Source organism: Marmota flaviventris, chromosome 1, assembly GCF_047511675.1.
Source record: "Marmota flaviventris isolate mMarFla1 chromosome 1, mMarFla1.hap1, whole genome shotgun sequence".
Classification (NCBI taxonomy): Eukaryota; Metazoa; Chordata; class Mammalia; order Rodentia; family Sciuridae; genus Marmota; species Marmota flaviventris.
Window position 1 is genome coordinate 92,915,993 of NC_092498.1, and position 24,701 is coordinate 92,940,693.

General features: G+C 37.6%; 1 protein-coding gene across 2 annotated transcripts in view; it reads left to right on the top strand.

Moving 5' to 3' along the window:
- The window catches only part of Npsr1 (neuropeptide S receptor 1), a 178,734-nt gene that overhangs the window by 10,556 nt on the left and 143,477 nt on the right, over nucleotides 1-24,701 (top strand). For both annotated transcript variants that reach the window (XM_027939686.3, XM_071608428.1), the window contains exon 2: nucleotides 19,213-19,345. In XM_027939686.3, coding sequence (XP_027795487.1) covers nucleotides 19,213-19,345 — 133 coding nt within the window. The remainder of the gene's footprint in view (nucleotides 1-19,212; nucleotides 19,346-24,701) is intronic.

The window sequence follows — 24,701 nt, forward strand, 5'->3', positions numbered from 1 at the left end:
CTTTCTCTAATTAGTTCATTTATATAATGTTCTTAAAAAGGCAAAACTCCAACAACAGAAAACAACTCAGTGGTTGCCAGGGGCTGGGTAAGGGGAGAGATGTTGGCCACAAAAGGGCATGTGGAAATTTTCTTGGATGATGGAGTTGTTCTTTATTTTGATTAATTTTTGTATGAGTTGAAAATACAGAACTGGGATGGACATTGTGGAGCATGCCTGTAATCCCAAGATTTGGGGGACTGAGGCAGGAGAATCATTAGTGTGAGACAAGCCTGGGCAACATAGGGTGAACCTGTTTCAAAAAATAAAAAGGATTGGGAATGTAGCTCAGTTGTGGAATGCTTCCCTAGCATGTTCAATCCCCAGCACCAAAAAAAAAAAAAAAAAGAGTATACACATACACACACACACACACACACACACACACACACTTAATGCATATACCTAATATAGGAGATATATATATATATATATATGCATTAAGAGTGAATTTGCTTTTGAACAAACTATACCTTAATTTAAAAATTGATACATAGAATTTATGACTTTGGATGAAACATACTTTGCTGAATATTAAATTCATTATGTAAATCTCTAAGTGACATCATAGTAGAAGCACAGCTTAAGTCTCAGGAGGACTTGAAAGGAGGTGTAGAAGTTGATGGGACCAAATGAAAGATGAATGAACCGAAAGCAGCAAGCGTTTCAAAATGAACAGTGACGAATGTCTCATTTCACTTGGGCATTGGTCACCTCCTCAAAGATCTTTGACCCACCCAACCAAATATCAACATGCCCATCATCACTCCTTGTCCCCCAGGCTGGTTTATTTTTCCTTTTAACATGTACGTGGCATCATATTATATATCTAGGTATGCCTTATCTATCTCATAGTTTTTGGAAACCGTGTTTCTTGGACCTTCACCTAACTTCTCTGCAGTGTGTCCAGCCTGAACACCTGCATGCACCTGGTGCAGAGTACAGCCTCACAGAATCTTGAAGAGTGAACAGATCCTCTCTTTGACTTGGCATTGTTCTGGGCATGAACTGACAAAGAATCCAGGTCCATGAATTCAGGACCCATGGGTCCTCTTTATCTTACTTTACAAATAGACATCAACTTTTACCTTGAGTAATATATGTAGTCATTCACCTATATTTAGTGCTGGTGAAGACTATGATGTTGCTGCCAAATGTTGGAATATACAATGGGGCTTCTGGGAAGAGCCACTGGATAACTCTCGAGGAGGAAAAGGAACAGGCTGCTGAAACCTGTTTTAGTGGACGCAGCAGTTAGCCTTAACCCTCTTCTCACTTTTCCATCTGAATACTTTGCATTTAAATGAGGCACATTTTCAGAAACTTTATTGGAGGCCTCTGAGATTTCTGAAAAGTCTTTCCCTTGCTGATAAAGGAAAAAAGACACAGCTGGCATTTTTACCTTCCCCCTTTCTTCTGCCTTGAATGCAGTGCACAGAGCTGCAGCAGCCTTTCTGTGACAAGAGAAAAAGCACAGCAGTCTCAGTGATGAATGCCAGAAGCAATCTGCCTTCCAATTTCTGGTTGTCTGAGAGAAATTAAAACTTATTTGTATTAAGTGGACTTTCTCTCATTCTGAGCTGAACACTTTCCTAACTGATACTAATATCAGGTGCAACAGAGATGTGAAGAGTACTGAAGCCAAGGAACCACCAAGAGTCAGGCAAATATTCCAGTTATTCCACCGTTGGGCAGGGCAGAAGCTGGCTCTGTCCATTTTTTTTCCATCCTGCTATTATCTAGATTACGAAAGAACTGAATAGATACTTTTAAATATTGATTCAGTTTGGATTATATGCTTTTGAGTAACCAAGAAAGTCTTTCCCTCTTTACAAAGAAAAGGACCTTAAATTTTCTCCTCATTCCAAAAAAAAATAACAGTGTCATTCAGTGATGTCACTTTATAAAAAAATATTAAAGTACTTTTAAAACTTTAAGTTCAAAAATGACCCAAAGCATTAGGTCACTATTTCAATGAGTTTTGATTGTTTCTTTATTCTCCTCCCAAAAGCAGAGTTGAAAACAACCAAGAAAAGTGTGACCTGAGACATGGCCTCTGGGCCCCTCCTCCAGTTTTCTATTGTGGGACCCTCAGGGTTGGTCTGCCGTGAGTGCAGAAGGATGGGGACTTCCCTGCCTGGATGGTCAAGTGGGACCTGCCATGTGTCCTGCACAAGATACAGTTTTAGGGGACAGAAGGGAAGGGTGGTCATGGAGGAGCCTTACTCACTGAGATCCTGTGGAAGTCCTCCAAGCTCAGAGTGGGTGGTAGTTCGGGAGGGCTGACATTCTTCCCCTCAAAGACCAGTCTCCCAGACACTCCACTTACCCAAATTATTCATCTATCACTAAAGGCTAATAAAGCAGAAACTTCCTGGGATTCCTCCCCATGAGTTCCATTTTTGGAAAGAGACAGTTTTCCTATAGACAAGATAATAGTAAGTGGCTGGAGAGGAATAAGTAATAAGCATGCTCATAGGTGTCTGCATTTCTGGGTCACACTGTGACCTGTAACTCATGCTCTTGTTTTTGACGTGTTTCCCAAGAACCCAGATGAAGGTTTCCTGCCCTCTCAAGAGCGCCCCCTTCCTAGCCTCCTCGGATGGCCTTTGCTTTGGACCTTGCTGTCTGTTTTATACATCTTTTTCTTCCCACTTTCCCCACCCACTCTTTCATTTTATCCAATATTTTATTCTCAATAAGACAATTTCAAATATTAGTGTAAAAACAATTCTGAGTAACACTAATTCCATCCCTCAAATGTCTCTTCCCAGAACACACATCTCTCCAGCTTTATAGGGCCATTTGTATTTTTTTAAAAAGGCCTTTGCTTAATGTAAATAAACCCTTACTCTTTGGGAGAGTTCTGGGGCATAAGATGGTAAAGAAGGTGGCTGGGAGGCTCAGTGGTGAGTACTTGCTTAGCATGCAGGAGGCCCTCTGTTCACCTCAGCACCACAAAATAAGGTTTGTTTGTTTGTTTGTTTGTTTAAGGGCACTCAGGGTCTAAAGGATTCTGAGTTTCTTGAAGAAGCTAGAACTCTTCTGGTGGGCTGGAGCCCTGATTCAAATAGGCCTTGAACCAGGAAAGAGATCTCCTGACAACACTGAGAATTCCTTTCACATACAGATATTGAACCAAAGTATCATAACTTAGCACAAAATGAAAAGGACTATTGTGCGTGCTCAGATGCAGGTTTCTTCCTTTATCCATTATTGAAGACTATGATACTTGATAACACATAGCAATTCATGCAAAGGCAAGAAATTCTTTGGGCTAAGAATAAATTCTACTCCCTTTCCAAGGCATTTAGTGCCTTTTAAGAATTTTTGGCCTAGATTGAGATAAAAATGCAAAGGATTTTTTGAGCCTCCTGGACTGACTGTTTTGGACCTAGAATGTCCCACAAAGGCTTATAAGTTGAAGGCTTGGTCCCCAATGCAGCAATGTTTAGAGTGGGGTTCATGGGAAGTGATTAAAAATCTGATTTCATAATTTGGACATGTATATGCCCATGAAGGGTAGGTATCTCTTGTTCCTGGCTTCTTCCTCCCCATACTCTTCTTCCTGGATGCCATGAGGTGAGCAGCATTGCTCTGTTGCACCCTCCATCATGATGTCCTTCCTTCCCCACAGCAGGGCCACAAGCAAAGAACTTAGCTGATTGTGGTCTTCTCTGAGACCATGAACCAAAGTAAACCTTTCCTTCTCTAAGTTATTTTTTCAGGTATTTTGTCATAGCAAAGACAATCTAATACAACAGGAAATATGAGGGTCTGAGCTGAGTAGATCCTTGGGGAGAAGATTCCTCAGATATTTATACCTGTATATTAATAATAAATAAACTCCCACAGGCCTATTTTTTAACTATATGAATCATCAGGCAAAATATTGTTTTGATATTTTTATTACATAGTAGTTATAGTTGGCTCTCTATATTCATGGGTTCTACATCCTTGCATTCTACCAAATGAACAAGAAAAAATAAATTTTAAAAATATCTGTACCAGGGGCTGGGGATGTGGCTCAAGCGGTAGCACGCTCACCTGGCATGCGTGCAGCCGGGGTTCGATCCTCAGCACCACATACAAACAAAGATGTTGTGTCCGCCAAGAACTAAAAAATAAATATTAAAATTCTCTCTCTCTCTCTCTCTCCCCCCCCTCTAAAAAAAAAAAAATCTGTACCAAAGATGTAAATTAACTTTTTTCTTGTCATTAGAATATAGTATGACAACTTTTACATAAAATTTACATTGTATTAGGTATTATAAGTAATATAGACATGAGGTAAATCACACGGGAGGATGGGAGAGGTTATATGCAAACACTGTACCATTTTTATAAAGGACTTGATGTGGGGGGAGGATTCAGTAAAGAGATGACAGTACTTTTCCTACCAAATTATAAAAATCTGGACCTAATTTACCCAAATGTTAGTTGTGTTGTTTTGTTTTCAAGAGTCTAAAGCTTAAACAACGATTTAAATGTTAATTCCAATTCTTGGTACTACAAATACTTCATTTGTTTATTCAACAGATATTAACTGTTCTATAGACTTGAAGCCAAGTGGGTTTTCAGAGGATCTGTGGTCAGATGTGCTATGGGGATTCAAATAGAGTCTCAGAATATAATTGTCTAGGTTTCTAATACACCCTATTTGTGTTAATGTTGAAGTCCTCATGTGATCAAAGAAAAAAATTGCAAGAAGATTTTTCACATTGAGGTTAGTGTAGAGTACATTTGTGGCATTTCTATCTGGTGAAGTCAGATCGTACTACCAACACAGTTCCACACTTCAAGGCCCTGACTCTCAAGAGAACGATTAGGCAGTGGGAAATCACTAAAAATGTATGATCTGCAAATACATGTGACCCGTGGTGGGGACGATGAAATACTCCAGACCATTGAGTAATCCTTCCTTGTCAGAGTAGAATGTCCCGGATGTGGATGCTAAAGTGGGAAATACATATGAGACAGTAATCCAGAGTCTACTGAGTCACTTTCTTATCTAGTCCCTATCTAAAGGAGCAAATGTCATATGCTTTCACCTGTGATGATGGTGACATCATTTTCCCAAAGATGGGAAAAGGCAGCTCAGGTAATTGAGACAATTGAGGATCCCAGAAGGACAAGAATCTTTTGGTAGCACTTTGTTCTAACTTAGGACAATGATCCAGAGTTGACCTTTCTCCATTTCTGCAAGAGCTGGTTTTCAGGACCCAGCTCCAGTTTCTCATTATAAACCTTTCTCACTCTGTGACTGCTCCCAGCAGGCCTGGATGGCCACTGTCCACCCTCACTAACCTGTAGTTTTCATCCTCTGCCTTAACTTATATTTCCAGACATCTTCTTCACTTAGCTACTTCTACTTATTTTTTTCAGATTCAGCTCACATATCAATTTCTTTAGGATATATTTCCTGTCCAACTACAAATAGCTCCTCTCCAACTTCTACTACATGTTCCTTATTTAGGATTCTACAACATTTCCACAAGGAAAGTTACCACTGAACATTTTTGTTTACATACCTGCTTTTACCATCATTCTATGAGCTCTGATCTTAGCCTTCTTATAATCCCAAGTATGTAGAACTTTGCTAGTAATCTCAAAAAAAAATGATTATCAAACTTCATACAGAGTAGAAACCAATAGAATCACATCCACAGATCCATGATTTCTAAGAGAGCTTCCCACTTCTACCACTTTGACCACAAGGAGTACAAGCCAGGGCCCTCCCCTCAGGTCAAATGCCTCCTTGTGTTCCACATTACCTGACAGTTCATTGATGACTCTCAGTCCACAACTATTCATAATGTCATAGTCCCAGCCTCATTTCCCATCCTATGCAGTTCTCTATTTTCCATGTAGGAGGCTTCCTACGCTCTTGACTTGCCAGCCCCTCGATAGGTCCAGAAATCACACAGGGAACAACCTCCATTCCTGTTCTAGATCCCTGTTAAAAGTCACATGAAATGCCTTCCACAGGTTAAAAAACAAAAACTTCCACATTTATATGTAGCTTATAATGTTTTATTATTTTTTTGTTTTCTCAGCCAAATATTAAGTAAAAAGACTACCATGGATAATCCAAGATAGCATCCCCGTAGCTCTTGGTACAACAGCTAGAGAAGATGAATATAGTATGACAATATTTCAGCTGTATGTGCAAGGCTGTCTTCCCAGCTGGACTGCTGGAAGGAAACCAGATTTTGTTTCTGAGGAAAAGGCAGATTTTCCAAAAAGATACCATCAAGAGATGGCTATTTGGAGGAAGAAAGGTGGGCCCTTCTGAGCAAGCACAACCCTACCTTTGTCTTCCTTGGGATTTACACTGTTCCTTTTTTTTTTTTTTTTTTTAAATCTGCTGGTAGTGCTTCTAAGGGAGATAGTGTAGAGGAAGAGAAAAGTTGGAATAAATCTGAGTGAGAGGTTCTTGGTTGTTCAGTACCTGCTCAGGAGCCCTCATTTCCCCATAATGTGTCTCACTCTTCAAGTCTAATTAAGCATTTCCAGAAATTCAAAGCTTTGCCATCTCTTTCTACCTGTGTTACTTTAAATTATATGCTCATAGGTGTCTGCATTTCTGGGTTACACTGTGACTCATGCCCAGTGGAATTAGAGATTTCAGATCTTGGTTTCTGATATTACCAACCCACCTAAGCAAATTAATGAGGCTTTGATCGGAGATCAGGTATTGTGAATGCCACAAGCCACACAAGTCTCAATAACAAGACAGTCCAGTTTCTTTGTTGCATTCCTTGAGAACTGAGGCTGAATCAGTGAATCTTTTCTCTAAGACTTCATTTCCTGTCTTGTAAAGTAATAGATATTTGCTCCTTCCTGTGCTTGAGATATTCATCTTCAACTCCACACAAATAACAGCATTCATAAAACAAACCATGAAATGTGAGGGGTAAGAAAGCTTTGTGACCTCAGGATGGATGATGTAGCTGTATCTTTTGTGACATTTATGATTACTCTTACGTGAAAGCTGTGTATTGCTCTGGTGTTGAAAATATGTAATTGGCATTGAGCTTATGCTCAGTCCTCAGAGATATAGTTGTGACTCTAACCCAGCCTCGGAAACCCAGTTCAAATTTTGGATCGGAAGGAAGATGAAGATTTGTTCCACACATAAAAATTGAAAGCAGAGTAAATGAGGCAACTTCACAGTCCCTGACTCCAAATGTGGTCAGAAATCCACTGTAGAGAGTAGGGCATGTCTGGGTCAGTCAAGCACAGCTGTGTTCAGATCCCAGCTGAACCATTTATGAGCCAGGTAACCAAGGGGGTAACTTCTGTGAGCTTCATTTCCTTTCCTGTGAGATGGAGGACAGTGATACTTTATCGGTTAGGTTCTAAGTAAGCCACATGGAAAGCATCTCAAAGGAGGCATGGCCCATGACAGTCAATCAACATTTATTGCCACTTAATATACATTATAAGCTAAGTAAGTGAGTTGCTGGATTAATGTGATTCGCTCACATCATTTGGTTTACATTTACTCTATAGTTGTTAAAGATATTAGGTTTTTTTATCTCCCATTTTCCAGGACTTTACTGAAAAGAATCATTAGTCAGTATGGGGTGGAGGGTCATCCAATGATTAATCCTTGGATATGCTTAAATCATGTCTTCCATTCCAGATATGCCTGGCACATCCAGATTCAACCAAAGTAACTAAATGTCCTTTATTCTTGAGGTAATTGTCATTTTAAATGACCTTTTCTGTGATCCTTAAAGTAGTCTTTTACTTGTCATCAACCATCTAACAGATGTTTATTAAAAACCTTCCTTGGACCAGATAGATTCCAAGCTTGTAGAGTTTGCCCACACTCATGGGCATCCTTCTGTTTCTGGAAGAATGGTTCATAACGCAAAATCCCAGGTATCAGTCCTGTGGCAGCACAAGCCTTACCAAGGGAACCCTGCAATTCATCTCTATCAATCCCAGCTTGCAATTCTCTGAGTCTGCAGAGAGCTGACATCGTTGTGTGAATTAATTAACTTGAGGTTGAAAGGCAATCAGTCATGAGTCAGCAACCATGTAACTGGTTGAGAACACCTTAGTCATTGAAAAATTTTAAATTCAACTGCTTTTTCAAGCCAGTAGAAGCATCTGACTGTAATTTTGCTTCACATAACCACTAGGGGGCATTTAGTCCCCAACTATATTCTGCAATAGATTTAAGAATGGTGTTGGGACATGGTCAGTATGGGGAGGGAGGGTTGTAGGTAGAGTGTCTGTTAGGTTCAGGTGACATTTCAGTGGACTGGTACTGAAAGTAGGTTAAACAGGATAAACTTAAGCATTATTATGAAAAGGTAGTTAGTTATTGGTCATTCCTCAAACTTATGCATAATCCATAAAACTAAGAAAGGAAATAACACTTGTTTTTAATAGCAGTATTGGGAATTAAACCCAGGACTTTACAAATGCTAGATAAGCACTATATCTCTGAGTTGCAACTCCAGCCTTGATTACCCCATTTTTTAAATATATTTATTATACCTTTATTTTATTTATTTATTTTTTTATGTGGTGCTGAGGATTGAACCCAGGGCCTCACACATTCTAGGCAAGAGCTCTACCACTGAGCCACAACCCCAGCCCCCTTAATTAACCCATTTTTATTGCATGTCTACTATGCATCACACTGAACTCAGCATCTTCATCTTCATCATCTTATCTACCCATCACAACTATCCTGAGAAGAGTTTTATTTTTATCTTAATAAATGAGAAAGCAGAGGTGAGGTAGGCTATAGTGATATATCACACTTGTAGTATATACCCAAGACTGAGGAGAGTCTGGCTCAACCACATCTCTCATCAGGGTGTGGGGACTTATTTCCTCAATTCTTATTACCATCACTCCTAAATCTGTGTGTGTGTGTGTGTGTGTGTGTGTGTACGCATATATGCACAAGAATGATGTGAATAAATGAGCAGGCAGCTAAATGCTTAGTGATCCTTGTATATTTGATGCAGCAGGATTTAAACTTGACTGAGTGTAACTTACACATGCTACGTGTTTTATTCTTTCTTGTAGTACCAATACCAAGGCTGCATTTGGCACATAGAAGATAAGTAATAGATAATCCATGAAATAATAAACTAATAAGTAAATATGGCTCTTAGAAAGACTCCAGAAAGCAATAGTAGGGTATTTGCTCCATCTGGATGATTCCTGAAGCTAATGACATAAGACCAACTTCCAACAGAATGCTTAAGGGAGAGGAGAGAGACCTGTTTTTGTGAAGCAAGATTTGCCCAGCCTGTCCCAAGACATTAGTCAATCTTCAGAAGAGATCTCAACTTGTTCATAGAATTCTTTGGACCTAACCCATAGCACACTTATCTCAAGCTCCTAAGATAATAACGATCCACTCCAAGCCAGTCCTGACCTTCAGTCCTCCTGAGAGCTGACATCCAATTCACAAGCATATCAAACTAGGGTAGTTTTGTCCTCAGTGGTTATCACTACATACTCCCCATGGAGCAGATCTGAAGCCTGCCTTGAAGACACTTGACACTTCAGGATTGTGCTATACAAAGATGAAGAAAGTAGCCAATTATTTTAGACAAAAACTTGACTTGGGGCAATCTGAGCTTTGATGACAGTACCATACTTGCCAACTTGCCATGTGAAAAGCCAACTATTTACCTCCTCCAGTAGTGGTATTCTGGAAATGTTCTCTAATTATACTTACCCAGGAAGGTAGATGTGTGAAGAAAGAACAGGAAGGTGAGACACAGTGCAAAACAGCTCATGTTCTCTCGCTTAATCTCTTTCTCTTTCCATTTTCTTCCTAAAGCTCATTGCAATGTAATTGTAGTTGAAACACATTCTGTAACAGAAGTAGACTATATGGAAAGTTGATACCCACCTATTGGAACAGTGGAGGAAATTCTATAAAGTGTAGAGTAGGCAAGAGGTTCTGAGGGCAGGGAAGATGATTTTTGTGTATTACACCTGAGGCCAGAGTCTCCCTAGGGAAACAGTAGGGGAGAGGCTGGCCCCAGGGATTCCACCAAGCTGAGTTCAGCAGCTGAGATTGGAGCAGTCTCCAGCAAGCAGATTTCTGTTCACTGGATGCTGTAGATGTCACAGAGGGGGACTGTGGCCAGTGCCTTCTCACAGCTTACAGGACGTGGACAGCTGTCCAGTAACACTTGGGCAGGACCATGGACAGTGCTGGTAAGGACACAGTTTCCTCAGGGAAAACAACCATGGATCTTCTACCTCCCTGACACCTCCCCCCTCCCCTTCTTTGGCTGCTTCTAGGCATTGCTGTCCCTCGACTCACCACGCACACCTGGGTTTCTGGCCTGTCCAAAAAAAAATCACAGGCAATAGAACTTTTCCCTTCCTTTTTGTCCAAGGCTAAAAGAATTCAACAGAGACCAAAGCAGTACTGGATAAGTGTAGGAATAAATCGCTACTCCCTACCACCACCCAAGCAGAGAAAAATTGCTGGACATGATACAGTGTTCCCTAATTTGCAAAAAAGAAATTGCTTAAGGCATCAATGTGCTTCTCCCTATGAAACTGATTTCCTGAAAGAAATGGGAACAAAATCTTGGACAATGTCTCATTTGTGTTCTCAGCAGGGCTTGAAACCACATTGCAATATGAAAGGGGGCATGCTTATGTTCAGAAAATATTGTTTTAACATGAAAATCCCATTATTTCAAGGAATTGAGAATGAACAGATGACTTGGTTGTTAAAATGTGAGAATACTCAAGAAATTCTCATAAAATTCACAGTAAACTTAGGAAAGCTAAATCTGATGAGGTGCAGAGAGATAGAGAGGAGATATGCAGGAAAATCCCATGAGATCCATACAATAAAACTCCAGTAGCAAGAAGAGGTCAAAGAAGAAGCGAGAATGAAAACAATAACAGAAGACAATTTATCTGACTTTAAAAATTGAGTCTTTTAATATAGAAAGGTCAAGAAGAATCATAATAAAAGACCTAACCTAAATCATCACCTAAATTTTGAGAATATTAAAAGGAAAAAAAATTTATCAAGGACCTAAATAGAAAATTGCTTTCTGTATAGAAAATAAATGTGTATCTTCTCTATAACTCAGTGTTAGAGATCATGCTGAATATTTACACATTCACATTCATAATGCATATCTACAGAGCTCTAAGAGAAAAATATGTGTTTCAAAATATTAAAAGCTGTGAAGGTATAACAGATGTTTTTCTCTGTGCCATGTGAAGATTCAGAACACATTCTAAATCTCCTTTAAAAAAATTAAATTAGAATATTCTACTTCAGTTAGGAATAAAACAAAAACTTGAACACAGAATATATAACTAATAACTAAATATTTCTTGGTGAGATTTTTATGAAACTTTAATGCAATTGTTAAAATGACTCCTAGAAATATAATTATGTTAAAATTTAATAATCATCTGAATTTAAAAATCACAAATTATTTCAATAGACTCTGGGAGGATTGGGAGGAAATAAAAGGTAATTTACAATGTGGGTGGGCTTAAGCATATATATGAAAATTAGTTACCAAGTAGAAAAATGTAACAGTATAAACAAAAGATGCCATTTGTAAGGATTTAAACATACCTATGAATAAAAATTGTGAAGACTGAACATCTACCCAAAACAAATTTTAAAAAGCATTTGGCATTATTTAGCCAAGTTGAAAATGCTTCTCCATGTCCTAGCATTTGCATACATGCTAGAGCTTTACATTGGTAGCATTTTTTTTTTTCTAATAGCTCCAATAAGAAACCACTCAAACATCTGTCAAGTACAAGTAATAAATAAATTGGAGTGTGGTCATACAATGGAATACTACATAGTAGTAAGTATGGAAACCCTACAACTCTATGCAACAAAATAGATGATTCATACTATCATAAACCAAACAAGCAAGATGCTATAGTTTGGATGTGTTTTGAGTGTAGTGCTCAAAGTTCATGTGCTGAAAATTTTGTTTTCAGTGTGGTGATGTTGAGGTGGTGGAACCTGAAATAGGTGGGAGCTAGTGGAAAGTAATTGTGTCATGTTAGCTTCACCTTTAGAAGGGATTAATGCTGAACTCTCAAATAGAATTAGTCCTTGAGAGAGTAGGTTGTTATAAAAACAGCCTGGCTCCTGAATCCCTCTTGCTTCCTGTCTTGTCATGTGATCTCTCTTGCATGTGCCCCACTATCATGCTATCTGCCATATTATGATATAGCCAAAAGGCTCTCACCAGAGCTAAGAAAATGCAGGCACCATGATTTCCCATATCCCAAACTGTGAGCTAAATAAACTTCTTTATGTATTACCCAGCATTAGGAAATTTGGTATAGAAGTAAAAGTGGACTAAGAAAACCTAAGGAATATGCATGACATCAAACTCAAATAAAGTTGATAAGCAGAGAGTACTCTTTCTGGGTTGATACACATGGTAACAGTAAAAATTAGACAAATAAAACTGGATTAGAGGTTATCTCTAGGAAGCATGGGATGAGATTATGATAAGGGGTTCACAAGGGGCTTTCTGATTTGGCAATGGGTTTCTTCATGATTTGATGGTAATTTCACGAGAGTTCATTACATTATTACTAGAGATCCATCATGTATCATATCTATCTATAATCATTTATATTATATAATATGTGATGTCTGTAATATATAAGATAGATATCTAGTAAACATAATCACCTCTTATTTTTATCTATATAATAGATACAATATAGATAATATCTATATAATATACAATATAGCTATCTAGTAATAATATATTATATAAATAGATGACAGTAATAATATAGTAAAAGCTCCTATGCACTTTTTATGTGGTAAACTTTACAATAAAAATGCCACAAAAAATGTATTTGCAAACTGATAAAATAGTCAACATTAATATTACAAAGAGGTTGTATTCTTTTTGTGATAATGAATCTTATAAATTCGTCTAAAAGAAAAAGAAAATTGGTTGTTCCCAAATATATAACTTATAAAATTTAAAAAGTCACTAAGAAGATAATGAAATGTTAATTGTAATTTACATTAATAAAATACTATAAATGTTTGTCACTCACTAAACTGGAAAAAATTAATAAAAAAAAATAGTTCCTCATCATGAAAATATTTTTAAATACTCATTTTCATGTACTGGCATTGTGGGTAAGAGTTGATTCAGACATGTCTTGAAAGAAATTAATATGTATACAAGATTATTTAAAACACATTGATTTCTTTGACTTTAATCTTTCAAATCTTTTTACTTTTACTCAGGAATTAGGCTTATATAATGGATGTCCATCATGATATTACTTATCATTTAAGTAATGACTAAATTCAGTGTCCAAAAATAGGGGATCAGTTTAATAACTTACAATCTATCCAGATACCGGGATATAGGCAGCTACTAAGTGATCAGGTGAAGACACATGTCACGAGAGTCCAAATGTCAGAGTCAAGCAAACCTGCTTAAATAGAGACCTCTTTTTAACCTGGGTGAACTTTTCAGCTTCAGTTGCCTCATGTATAAACCCAAGGATAATAAAACACACGTCTTTCACTGAGAGGAGGATTAAATAAAGGGATATAAGTCAAATGCTAGGAAGCTCTTGATTTGGTGTGTTGTGATAAAAAGAGAAAAAGCGAGTTCCAGAACAAAATCTTGCAAAAGACCCTGATTTGTGGGCACAGGAGCAAGAGGAAGAATCTATAGGTGCTGAAAGATTGATTTTGAAATTATATACCCCAGACTCATCTTTTAGTTCCTTCTTTTTCTATATCTTCTAATTTTGTAATAGCACATATTCTTTTTTTAGTATAATCATATTTATTGAAAAATTCCATTAATTTAGAATAATAATAAATGTTTAATAATGATAATTTGGGAGAAATGTTGTAGATTTTTTATTGATTTTTTTAAAAAATAAATAACAGTGGAATGCATTACAATTCTTATTACATGTATACAGCACAATTTTTCATATCTCTGGTTGTGTATAAAGTATGTTGACACCAATTTGTGTCTTCATACGTGTCCTTTGGATGATGATGTCTCTCACATTCCATCATCCTTGCTAATCCCCTGCCCCCTCCCTTTCCCTCCCACCCCTCTTCCCTATGTGGAATTCATCTATTCCTCCCATGTTCCCCCTTCCTACCCCACTATGAGTCAGCCTCCTTATATCAGAGAAAACATTTGGCATTTGTTTTTTGGGGATTGGCTAACTTCACTTAGCATTATCTTCTCCAACTTCATCCATTTACCTGCAAATGCCATGGTTTTATTCTCTTTTATTGCTGAGTAAAATTCCATTGTGTATATAGGAAAACTGGGAATGGAACCACCATTTGACCCAGTTATCCATCTCCTTGGTTTATACCCAAAAGACTTAAAAACAGCATACTATAGGGACACAGCCACACTGATGTTTATAGCAGCACAATTCACAATAGCTAAACTGTGGAGCCAAACTAGATGCCCTTCAGTGGATGAATGGGTTAAAAGAAAAGTAATGGTACATATTCTGACAAGTTTTTTTTATTATTATTATGATCCTTCATAAAATGAATGCACTACCTTCCACAAATCCAAATGTCACAGCAAGTATGACACTCTTCTTTGACGTTCCCAGCTCCCAGCCTACTGTCTCATCACTGGGTGCTGTCTCTTAGCTCCTATGGGTTGTTGCTCCAAGTAGACCAGCTGCATAGATCTAAACTCTTGAATTTCCTCTTTCATTTTACAACACTGACCCTTGGGCCCCTTTCAGCTTTTAAAGATTCGAGTTTTGCCCTGATGCCTTCCTCAGTCCAAGTGCCCAGAATGAGGAAGTAGGATTTCAGTCTTCCTTTGTCAGGATTGGAAAATCAATCATTCTTATCAGTTCCCGATTCCCAGGGGACAGTCCTAGCCCTCAAGTTTGTAACAGACTGAAGCACAGTTGCACTTTCCCAGTTATTATTGGCACAGGGGTGAGAATGGAGCTTTGCCTCCCACATAATTTTAGGCCTGGTCACCTCTGTTCACCTTGTCCTCAGGTAACCCATCGCCATGCATCACTAAACATGTTTCAACTTCATGCAACTGCAAGGTGTGCAGAGCCTTGTGGATTCAGTTTTTCTTTTCACATAAGTGAAGAATGGCAGTGTAGGAGATTGCACCTCTTCTCCAGCCAGCTAGAATGTGCTCAATCACTTCCTGGGGCTCTCAGCAGGGCCAAAGACACATGTGCTGTTCCCATGCAAGGAGACAGCCATCTTGAGACTGGGAGAAGTGAGAGTCGTGGACATTGGTGAACCACTAGAGTCATGAGCCTTCTCCTCTTTTCTATGGTTGAAATGCCTATGTTCAAAGTTCAATGAGTAAAATAGTTGGAGCATCTCCAGGGTCCTCATATCCTATGATGAACTCTAAATACCCTAGATCTTTTAAAGCTGAAAGAGAATACTTCATGGTGAGGGATTTCTGTAGACCGGGATATAGTATCTGAAGCCCATACACTGGTACACAAAAAATAAGAGACTATATAATTTACCATCAAAACCAAGGCCACTTTGGGGAAGTTAAATGTCAGTTGAAAAAATTACTTTGGGATAAGACAGTAAAACTAGGTCTGTCCTAGGAAAACCAGGTTGCATCATTACCCTAGCAATGGACCATACTTCGAGAAACACATTCCAAAGGTTTCCAACATGCACAGCTCCTCACAGCCATGCTCACAAGTCACAGACAGAAACATTTCTGAGAGATATGGAGCTTCCAGAAAACCTAGAATGTTAAGATGCCATGGGGAACAGAGGGAAATACAGAAGAGCTTGTCCCTGGAGAACTGGCCCAACACTGTCACAGCACTTCCTGGGGCCATTCAGCACTGCAGCTTGCTTCATAGACTGAGCAAGAGTATTTGGTGGGTCCTTTGTCAGACCTTCCCTGCTATACCACCTGCTCATTAGGCCACTTCAGATTTTTCTGAAGTATAGATACCCCCAGGACACTATCGTTACCCTTGACAACACACTATATTAAAGCTATATCAGGGATATGCACACTTTATCTACCACCCTGGTCCTCAACAGCAACATCTGTCTAGATCATGGAATCAGTGAGACTTTCTGCTAATGGGAACTTCCAACCATCTGCCTTCTTATACTGTTATCCATGTTACTATATAGTGTTTTTAAAGGCCAATCATCCAAATAAAGTTGTTGGGGTATCTCCAGGGTTCTCATATCCTATGATGAACTCTAAATACTCTAGATCTTTCAATGCTGAAAGAGAATACTTCATGGTGAGGGATTTCTTTCTTATGTCCCACTAGTTGAACAGAATGTGCTAGTAAGATATATCAAGGTCCTCTCCTGTTCTATCTGCTTCTGGCAACATAGTTAGTTGTCTAGTCATCTCAAAAGCATTTTTTTTCTCTTTCAAAAAAAAAGCATTTCTTCATTGAAGCCAGGACAGTTCTTATCATAATAATTAGTTTCCATTCCTGAGGCTTTCTCAATGCCCATGTGAGGACTGTTAGAGCAAATGAATCACCCTGAAGAAGATAACCCATCTGCTGAACCAAGAACCAGAGAGCAAGTATGTAGCTTGGGCCCATGCAAAGGAGCTGCCCTCCAAGTGGGAAATGACAGAAACATTCTCTACGTAAGGTATCTGCCCCCTGTGCCCTCCAAAGTAGCACAGATCTTCAACCCTGTGGTCTTCCCATGCCAGTTCTACATCACCATTCTACAACTACCACAATGCCTTCCTCCCTAACTTCCATAATACTGTACTCCCAAGGATCTGACTTCTGTCCTAGGCTCAGGAACCCAACTGAAAACCTGGGATGGAGAGTCAAATTATCAACTTGTTAAGTGAGGTACTCATGGAGATGCTCTCTAGCTTCAGCCTGGAATTCTGGCAAGGATAGAAACTGGAGGGTTAATTCCAAGAAAATTTCCCTTTCTCTGAAACCTGGTAGAAAAAGTTTACATTCCAACTTGGCATCCAAAGGGAATCACAGTTCTTCTGTGTTCAGGAGTTGGGGCCTAAGAGAATCGAACAAACTCCCTTCATTACCTAAGCCTGTAAACTTGCCCAGTCCTTCAACATATTTTGTTTTCCTAGACTTAATCTATTTCTTGGATCAAAGTATTTTGTTACATTATATAAAATATCACTTTTATTTGGCTATCCCTCCAACTGACTAAGAAAGAAAGTTTGAACAATATGGAGACTTTCTTAATTTCAAAGGACTGGGGAAAAATGTACACTGTATTCAAAATTATTTTTACTTTTTGGGAATGGGGAGCTATGTAGCAAGGAGAAAGGAAGATTTGGTTCTATCTCCATTGTTTTAGTTTCTTAAAGGAGAATTCATTCTTATATGTCATTATATAATTTTAAAATTAATTTAATATAGTAAACAGAAAAAAGTGCAGCCGTGACATTAGGTACTCAGGGAGCATATCAGTCAGTGTTCTCCAGAATTATATACATACATATGTAAGATGGTCCCTGATTTAATGATGATGGAACTCATGATATTTTTCGGCCTTACAATGATGCAAAAGATATATGTATTCAGTAGGAATGGTACTTGAATTTTGATTTTGAGCTTTTCTTGGACTAGCAGTATGTAGTATGATACACTCTTGTGATGCTGAGAATGGAAATTTTGTGCCACAGCTCCCAGTCAGCCATGTAATCAGGAGAGTGAGTAACTGATATTCTACAGTGTACAGTATTGCCACAGCATTCATAACTTGCATGAGATAGTCATTGCTCTATTGTAAAATAGATTTTGTGTTAGATAATAGATAGATTGTCCTACTGTGGGTTAATCTAAGTGCTCTTAGCACATTTAAGGTTGGCTAGGCTAAATTAGGATGTTCAGTAGATTAGATGTATTACATACACTTATAACTTATGAAATTTTCAATTTAGAATGTGCCCGCTAGGATGTCACCCCACTGTAAGCCAACTCACTGGCTAAGGTCCATCCACATTAGTGAGGGTCATCTGCTTCACTCTGTGTCAAGTAATATCAGATGTTAATTACATCTATAAAAGATCCTTATCACAACACTTAAACTAGGGTTTGACCAAACATCTGAACACCCACAGCCTAATCAGGTTGATACATAAAATTTAACAACCACAGGGAATTTCTTCTGGCTCTTCTTATCTTCTCCTCCAAACAGAAGCTCTGTGGCTTCAGTCTCAGATCTGTGCATTCTTACAAGGACCCTGCCCAGACCTTTTGAGCTGATGTCTCTGTTGGGCCATTTGGCTTTGAGTTCAAGTTTCTCCAGCATCCCTGCGGCCACACACTCTTCCCATGAGCTTGTTCTGCATCCTGAGTCTAGCTCATTCTGATGCCTTGGCCTCTATTCATTCTGGCCCACAGACATCACACCAATAACAAGACCCATTTGAAGAATCATGGGAGGCTTTTTATGAAGTATTGGCATTATAAATGAGAGGTATTCATGCTTTTTGTTATTGTTTTACTAATCACACATATTTCAGCAGAACTTTAATATTACAGTCTTATGAAATTCTGCCAAAGGATAGAAAAGAGAACCCATAATCATTCTACCCTAAAATAACCACTCTTAACATTTTAGTATACTTCAGCCTTTTTCCTATGTGTATAATTTTGTAGAGTTGTAATCATACCCAATATATAATTTTATCATGTTTTCCCACTTACCATTATACTATAAGTATTTTTAATCTAGTCATAGAGTCTTCAAGGTTGTCACTGTTAATCGTTACACAATAGTTCACTGAATTGAAATGCTTGATTCACTTAACTATCTTGTTATCTATACAATTTCCAATTTCTTCTTATAATAAGTATGCACTACAATCTTTGTGATTCAGTGTTCTTTTTCACACCTTGAACTTTCTCATGGAGTTAAAATTACTTGGCCAAAGAATAAAACTTCTGTTGTTTGTTTTAGTCTCTTGCTATACATTTCTAAAAATATTTTAAGGCACATTAATTTACTGTGCTGCTGATGTAAATGTGGACCATGTTGTCATTATTCTCTTGAGATTCAAACTTCCACATGTGAGGATAAGGGACCAGAAGGAACACATCCAGCACCAATGCCTGCACTGTACATTCAGAAAAGTAGCCTGGTCCTTACAGTACAGCTGTTCTGTGTTTCTCTGCTCCTTACAGACTGAGCAGTTGATAACCCTGTGGGTCCTCTTTGTATTCACCATTGTTGGAAATGCAGTCGTGCTGTTCTCCACATGGAGGAGGAAGAGGAAGTCCAGAATGACCTTCTTTGTGACTCAGCTGGCCATCACAGGTAAGCAACTGTTTCAGTGGGAGAGGAAGAAGTTGTGTGCACAATCCCTATGGCTCCTGCTTTTGATTATTCTACCAATAGAAATGCAGTGCTAGCAGTCAAAAGGTATCAGTAAACTCAGGAGCAATTTCTATAAAACTGATGTTTGAATATTTCCTTTAACAAATTTAACACATTTATATGCCAGTGAAATATAAAAATAAGTTCTTATATTCAGAATTGGAAATACCATTGTTAATATCACCAAAGGGTTCTATAGGGTTTTCTTATACATAGCAGTCTCCCTAGTTCACTAAGATAATATCGCCATATCATCCCATATTGGGAACTTAAGTAATACATCCTAAGAAATGAACCAGAAAGATCTCTATTCAATAATAAAAAGAGAAGTGTCAGGTACTTTGCAGACTAAATCCTGTGGTACTGCTTTCAAAGTGCAAGTGAAGGTGTAGCACCTCTGCTGGAGGGGTATGAGGAAGCAAGATGATATCCAGGATCTGAATGTTTAAATGTAAACTTCGGGAATGGCCTACTTGGTAGATGTGCAAGCACAGCACTTCTGGAAGGGAAATGGCAAAATATCAAGAAAGAAGGTGATCTATGAAGGGAAGACCCCAATAGGAAGGTTTAGAGGCTAGATTGGTAGAGCTCATGTTCAAAAAGAAAAGGAAAATACAACCAGGAAGAGAGTAGCATTCCATAAAGCCAGAGAAGAGAGTGGGCAAATGAGACTCACAGAGGTCCCAGGCTAAGCCTGGCTGGAGTCCTGAGCTCTGGGAGCAGAGCAGATAGCTGTCATATTACTTTAATTTGGATCAGTCTATAATGGAATCTCAGTGGCATATAAATGTGTTAAATTGCAAACAAATTTTTAAGTCTTAAGTGTAAACAAGGATTGATGTTAGATGACTTTCAAAAGGATCTATTTAGTACAGTTCAACCTGTGCTGTCATCCTAGCTGCAGTACCGGCAAAGGAGTTCTTGGAATTTAGCCCTGAGCCAAAATATGAAAAATATGACATTAACCTATAGGAGAACCTTAGTTATGCCTCATTCCCAACCTGGATCCCCCTTTCTTTGCCTATGTATTATAGCAAGACTCTGAGGAAAGTTGACACAACCTGAGCTACTTGAGCTATGAGAAAGACACCATTAAAAAGTATAAAGAAGGGCTGGAGTTGTGGCTCAGTGGTACAACGCTCGCCTAGCAGGTGTGAGGCACTGGATTCGATCCTCAGCACCACATAAAAATAAATAAACAAAATAAAGGTATTGTGTCCATCTACAACTAAAAAAGAAAAAAAAAACATTTAAAAAGTATAAAGAATATAAGAACCACCTAAGCCCAAAAGGTGGGACACGTGATGGGGGAAATCTCCTTCAGTCATTCCTATAAACAGGAGTCCCATTATTCACTCTCACAGCTGTAGAGGAGTAGAGAGTGGTAATCGTCATCCAGTAAATCCTAGGATTCAAAATACCTGATTGAGAGCATCACAACTTGTTTCATCACATTTCTCTGATTACAGTGCTGTAACCCATATTCTCTGAAACTATGTATTCTCTAAGAGTGTAAAACTTAGAGGTGGCAAGGATATCAACTTGGAATTTAAAGTCTTGCCACAAATAACAGATCAATCATGGAAATTTCACCATTATTACCAAAGAGAAAAGATGCATGTTCTTTTCTAATTCATAGTCTGTTGAAACCAGGTTTGATTTCTCATGAATGTTCTAGACAGACTGTTAACACTTTCTGGAGAAACTCAAGATGTCAGGTGAGGAGCAATTCAAGCAAAGAATAATTCTCAAAAACACAGCACTGCTAATGGTCTAAGATGAAGGCTCAGAGAGTCTGTGATTAAACTGCTTATATGAGATATGAAAATATCATCCCTGCCCATCTCTCCATGATTTCAGATCCTTGGGGTAGGAGTGATGGTACATCTCTGAGGCCAGAGTATGTTTGTAAAAGTTACTTAGATATCAACTGAGAGACCCCATTCATTGAGACTTATATTTTGATTTGATTTGAATCCCCTACCATAAGTCAATGTTATGCCCAAAGTTTCTGTAAATTTTCTGAACCCTATATTTGTATCACTTTTGGTTCTTGCTTCCTACTCAACTATTAATCTCTCATGTCACCAGCATCTTGTGTTATTTAACTTGGGTTTGTTGCTGCTGTTCCATGCTGTCCCTGTCAAGGCACTCAGCCCCTTTTTTCTTTACTTTTTAAAATCATCCACAGAAATAGGCCTTACAATGCTTAAAAGGCTTTACTGAACACTTCATGTAATATAAGGATATCATATCAATGAAAAGTAAATTATCTTAGAATATTTTGTGTTTTTAAAACTTTCAGCTGCCACTAGACATTTCTCAATGTTACCTTGCTCTATCTAGCCTTGTGTTTTATCTTCATTTTTTTACTTTTTTTCACTTTTGAATGTCTATTATCGAATGCCAAGAGCTTCGATTTTTCTATACTGTTTTTATTCCTATCAAACCATCACATATTTTCCAAAGAAAATAGCAAACTTTTTAAACTAAACAAGTAATTTCCTAAAAAAGAAAGAAAGAAAGGAAAAAAGTAACATAGAACCAGTGACAACGATAAACAGACAAGCAAAAACACATATTCATATTTCTATTTACATGTCATAACATGTAAATAAACTGGTTTGAATTGTAGAAAACTGCATGATAAGTAATATTAGCTCAATAACATGCCTTCAGCTTTCAAAAATTTTGAGGTGGTTCATTTTAGACAAACTCTGCTGCCTACAGTATTAGAAAATCTGAACAAATTTTAAAAATTATTAGAGGGCATCATGTGACTACCAAAATAGCTAAGACTTGAATGACCAAGATACCTTATAAAAGAGAACGCCAAGGTTAAATACATTACTTGATACCACTATTCCCATCTTCGAATCAATTTAAAAGCAGAAACAGAATCTTGAAAAGCGGAATAGAGTCTTTAGTAGTCTTATTGGACTTATAGGACAAAAATTTCTCTGCCCAGGCATAGCAGCTTTTTAAATACCAGTATCTCTGATGGGGCTACTGACATGCTACAACTTATAAGAGTGAACTGAAAATAGACCAGCCCTCACAAAGACTAAAAGAAACCTCCAACACTAAATGGAATCAGATGATCTATGTGCTACCTCTATATGTACCTAAGCTATCTTTCAGAACAAAAGTAAATCCACTTTAGAGTATGGATTTTATTTATAATATTATCAAAAAATGTTAAATTAACTATACTTTTTCATTTACAATTTTTCATTTCATAAAAGTAATCAGGAATGCAAAAGTCAAGAATTGACCAAAGGCAAGGAGAAAAGTAGACAAGGAAAATGGTGGCACAAGAGATCTAGCAATTGGAATTAACAGTTATAAAATTTATAACTATTGCTAATCTGTTCAAGAAACTGAAAGACTGAAAGTCCTAGAAAGAAATAACAGGAAACTTAAAAAATGAAAATTTTAACATAACTAAAACTAAGAATACAATAGTAGAGTTTGGCAGTAAATTAAATATAGCTGAAGAGAAATTATTGAACTGGAGAATAGGTCAGAAGGAAATAATCAGATTGAAGCATGGAAAAATGAAGGATGGAAACTACAGAAAGAAAGTAAACAGCATATGGGCACAGTGAAAAAACTCTCGGAAAGAGATAAGATAGAGTAGATGGAAATAATAGTTGAAGGTATGATGGCTGGTAATTTCCCCAAACTCCTGAAAGACATTAAACCATGGATTCAAAGCACCACAAAGTGGTGCATATTTTAAAAAAAAAAAAAAAAAAAGTCAAACAGAGAATTAGAACACAGGAAAATTACTAGATTATGTAAAACCTCCAAAATCTTGAATTTAAGTAAATAAAAACTATTAACTGAATTCACTTATATTTTATTTTTAAAGGTTTGCTCATATTTTAAGGATACATCCTAAACTATGTATAGATAAACTAAAAATATGTCTTTTATTTACTTCAAAACAATTTGAGGGCAATGGTGGGCAGTGATACAGATTTTCTGAAATTGAAAATTGTTGAAGCTTGATGATAAGTACATGGGTTCTTATACTATTCTCTCTAATTTTCATGTTTGAACTCTTCTTGACAAAACTTAAAACAAAAATAAAAAATATACATGACAATAATGAACAAAATAAAATAAACAAAATAAAGAGATTTAGAGAGTTAAAGACTTTAAAGTCCTTGAATTTTTTGTATGTAGTAACAGTACTAACTTATATTAGATTTTAATGTAAAGAAGGTATGTTGACTCTCCAGGGTTATCTACCCAAGTTATGAAAAATAAGTTCCTGGACAAAAGAGAGACACAATGGAATATTTTAAATATGCCAAAATTTATATAGGATATATGTGTTATTATAATTAATTTATAGGAAGTTAAGAAGGGAAAGAAACGTTAGAATTATTAGGACAGAATCAATACGATATAACTTTAAATGACAAATATATTGGCAGTTGTGTATGGACTAAATATTTCAATTAAAATAACAAGATTATTGTACTAGATTTAAAAGTTCAATCCATTCATAAAAGATGTATATCTTAAATATGATGTACAGAAAAGTTAAAATAAAAGTAAGATGATAAGGTCTTAGCTTTCTACTGCTGTGACAACATAGCTGAGATAATCAATTTATAAGAATAAAAATTTTATTTTGGCTCACAGGTTTCAGAGATTTTAGTTCATAGTTGCTTGGTCTGAGTGCCTTTGTGTCTGTGGCAAGGCAGTGCATCATGGCAGGAATACATGGCAGAGGAAAATACCTCATGGCACCTAGGAAACAAAGAGAGAAAGAAGAAAGATGCAGGGTTCCAATATCCTCCTTCCACTAGGCCTTACCTCCTAAAGGGACCAAAACTTGCTGATAGCATCAAAGGGTGGGGGGAAAAAATCCTTCAATAAATATTGCTACATGATTAGAGGTGCCACAGGGAGTTCCCACTGAGCAAGGCCATGGGTACCTCCAAGCCTTCAGAACTGTAGAGAAATATCATCCTGGGAGAGCTTCAGGCATGAGACTCTGACCTGTGATGGCTGCTATATAGCTCTCCAACCCATGGGAACAGGGCTTCCCAAGACTTTGGGGGCCCAAACCCCCAGTGTGCCCAGGAGGCACATGAAGTGAAATAATTTGGGATTTTGGATTTACTCATAGCCTGTTAATCCTTTTTTATTGCCTATTTGTTCCTTTTGGAATAGGATTGTCTGTTCTATGACTTCTTCATCATGTATTTTGCAAAGCACACAACATATTTTAATTTCTCAGGCTCACAGCTAGAGGAAACTTTAATTGGGATGAATTATG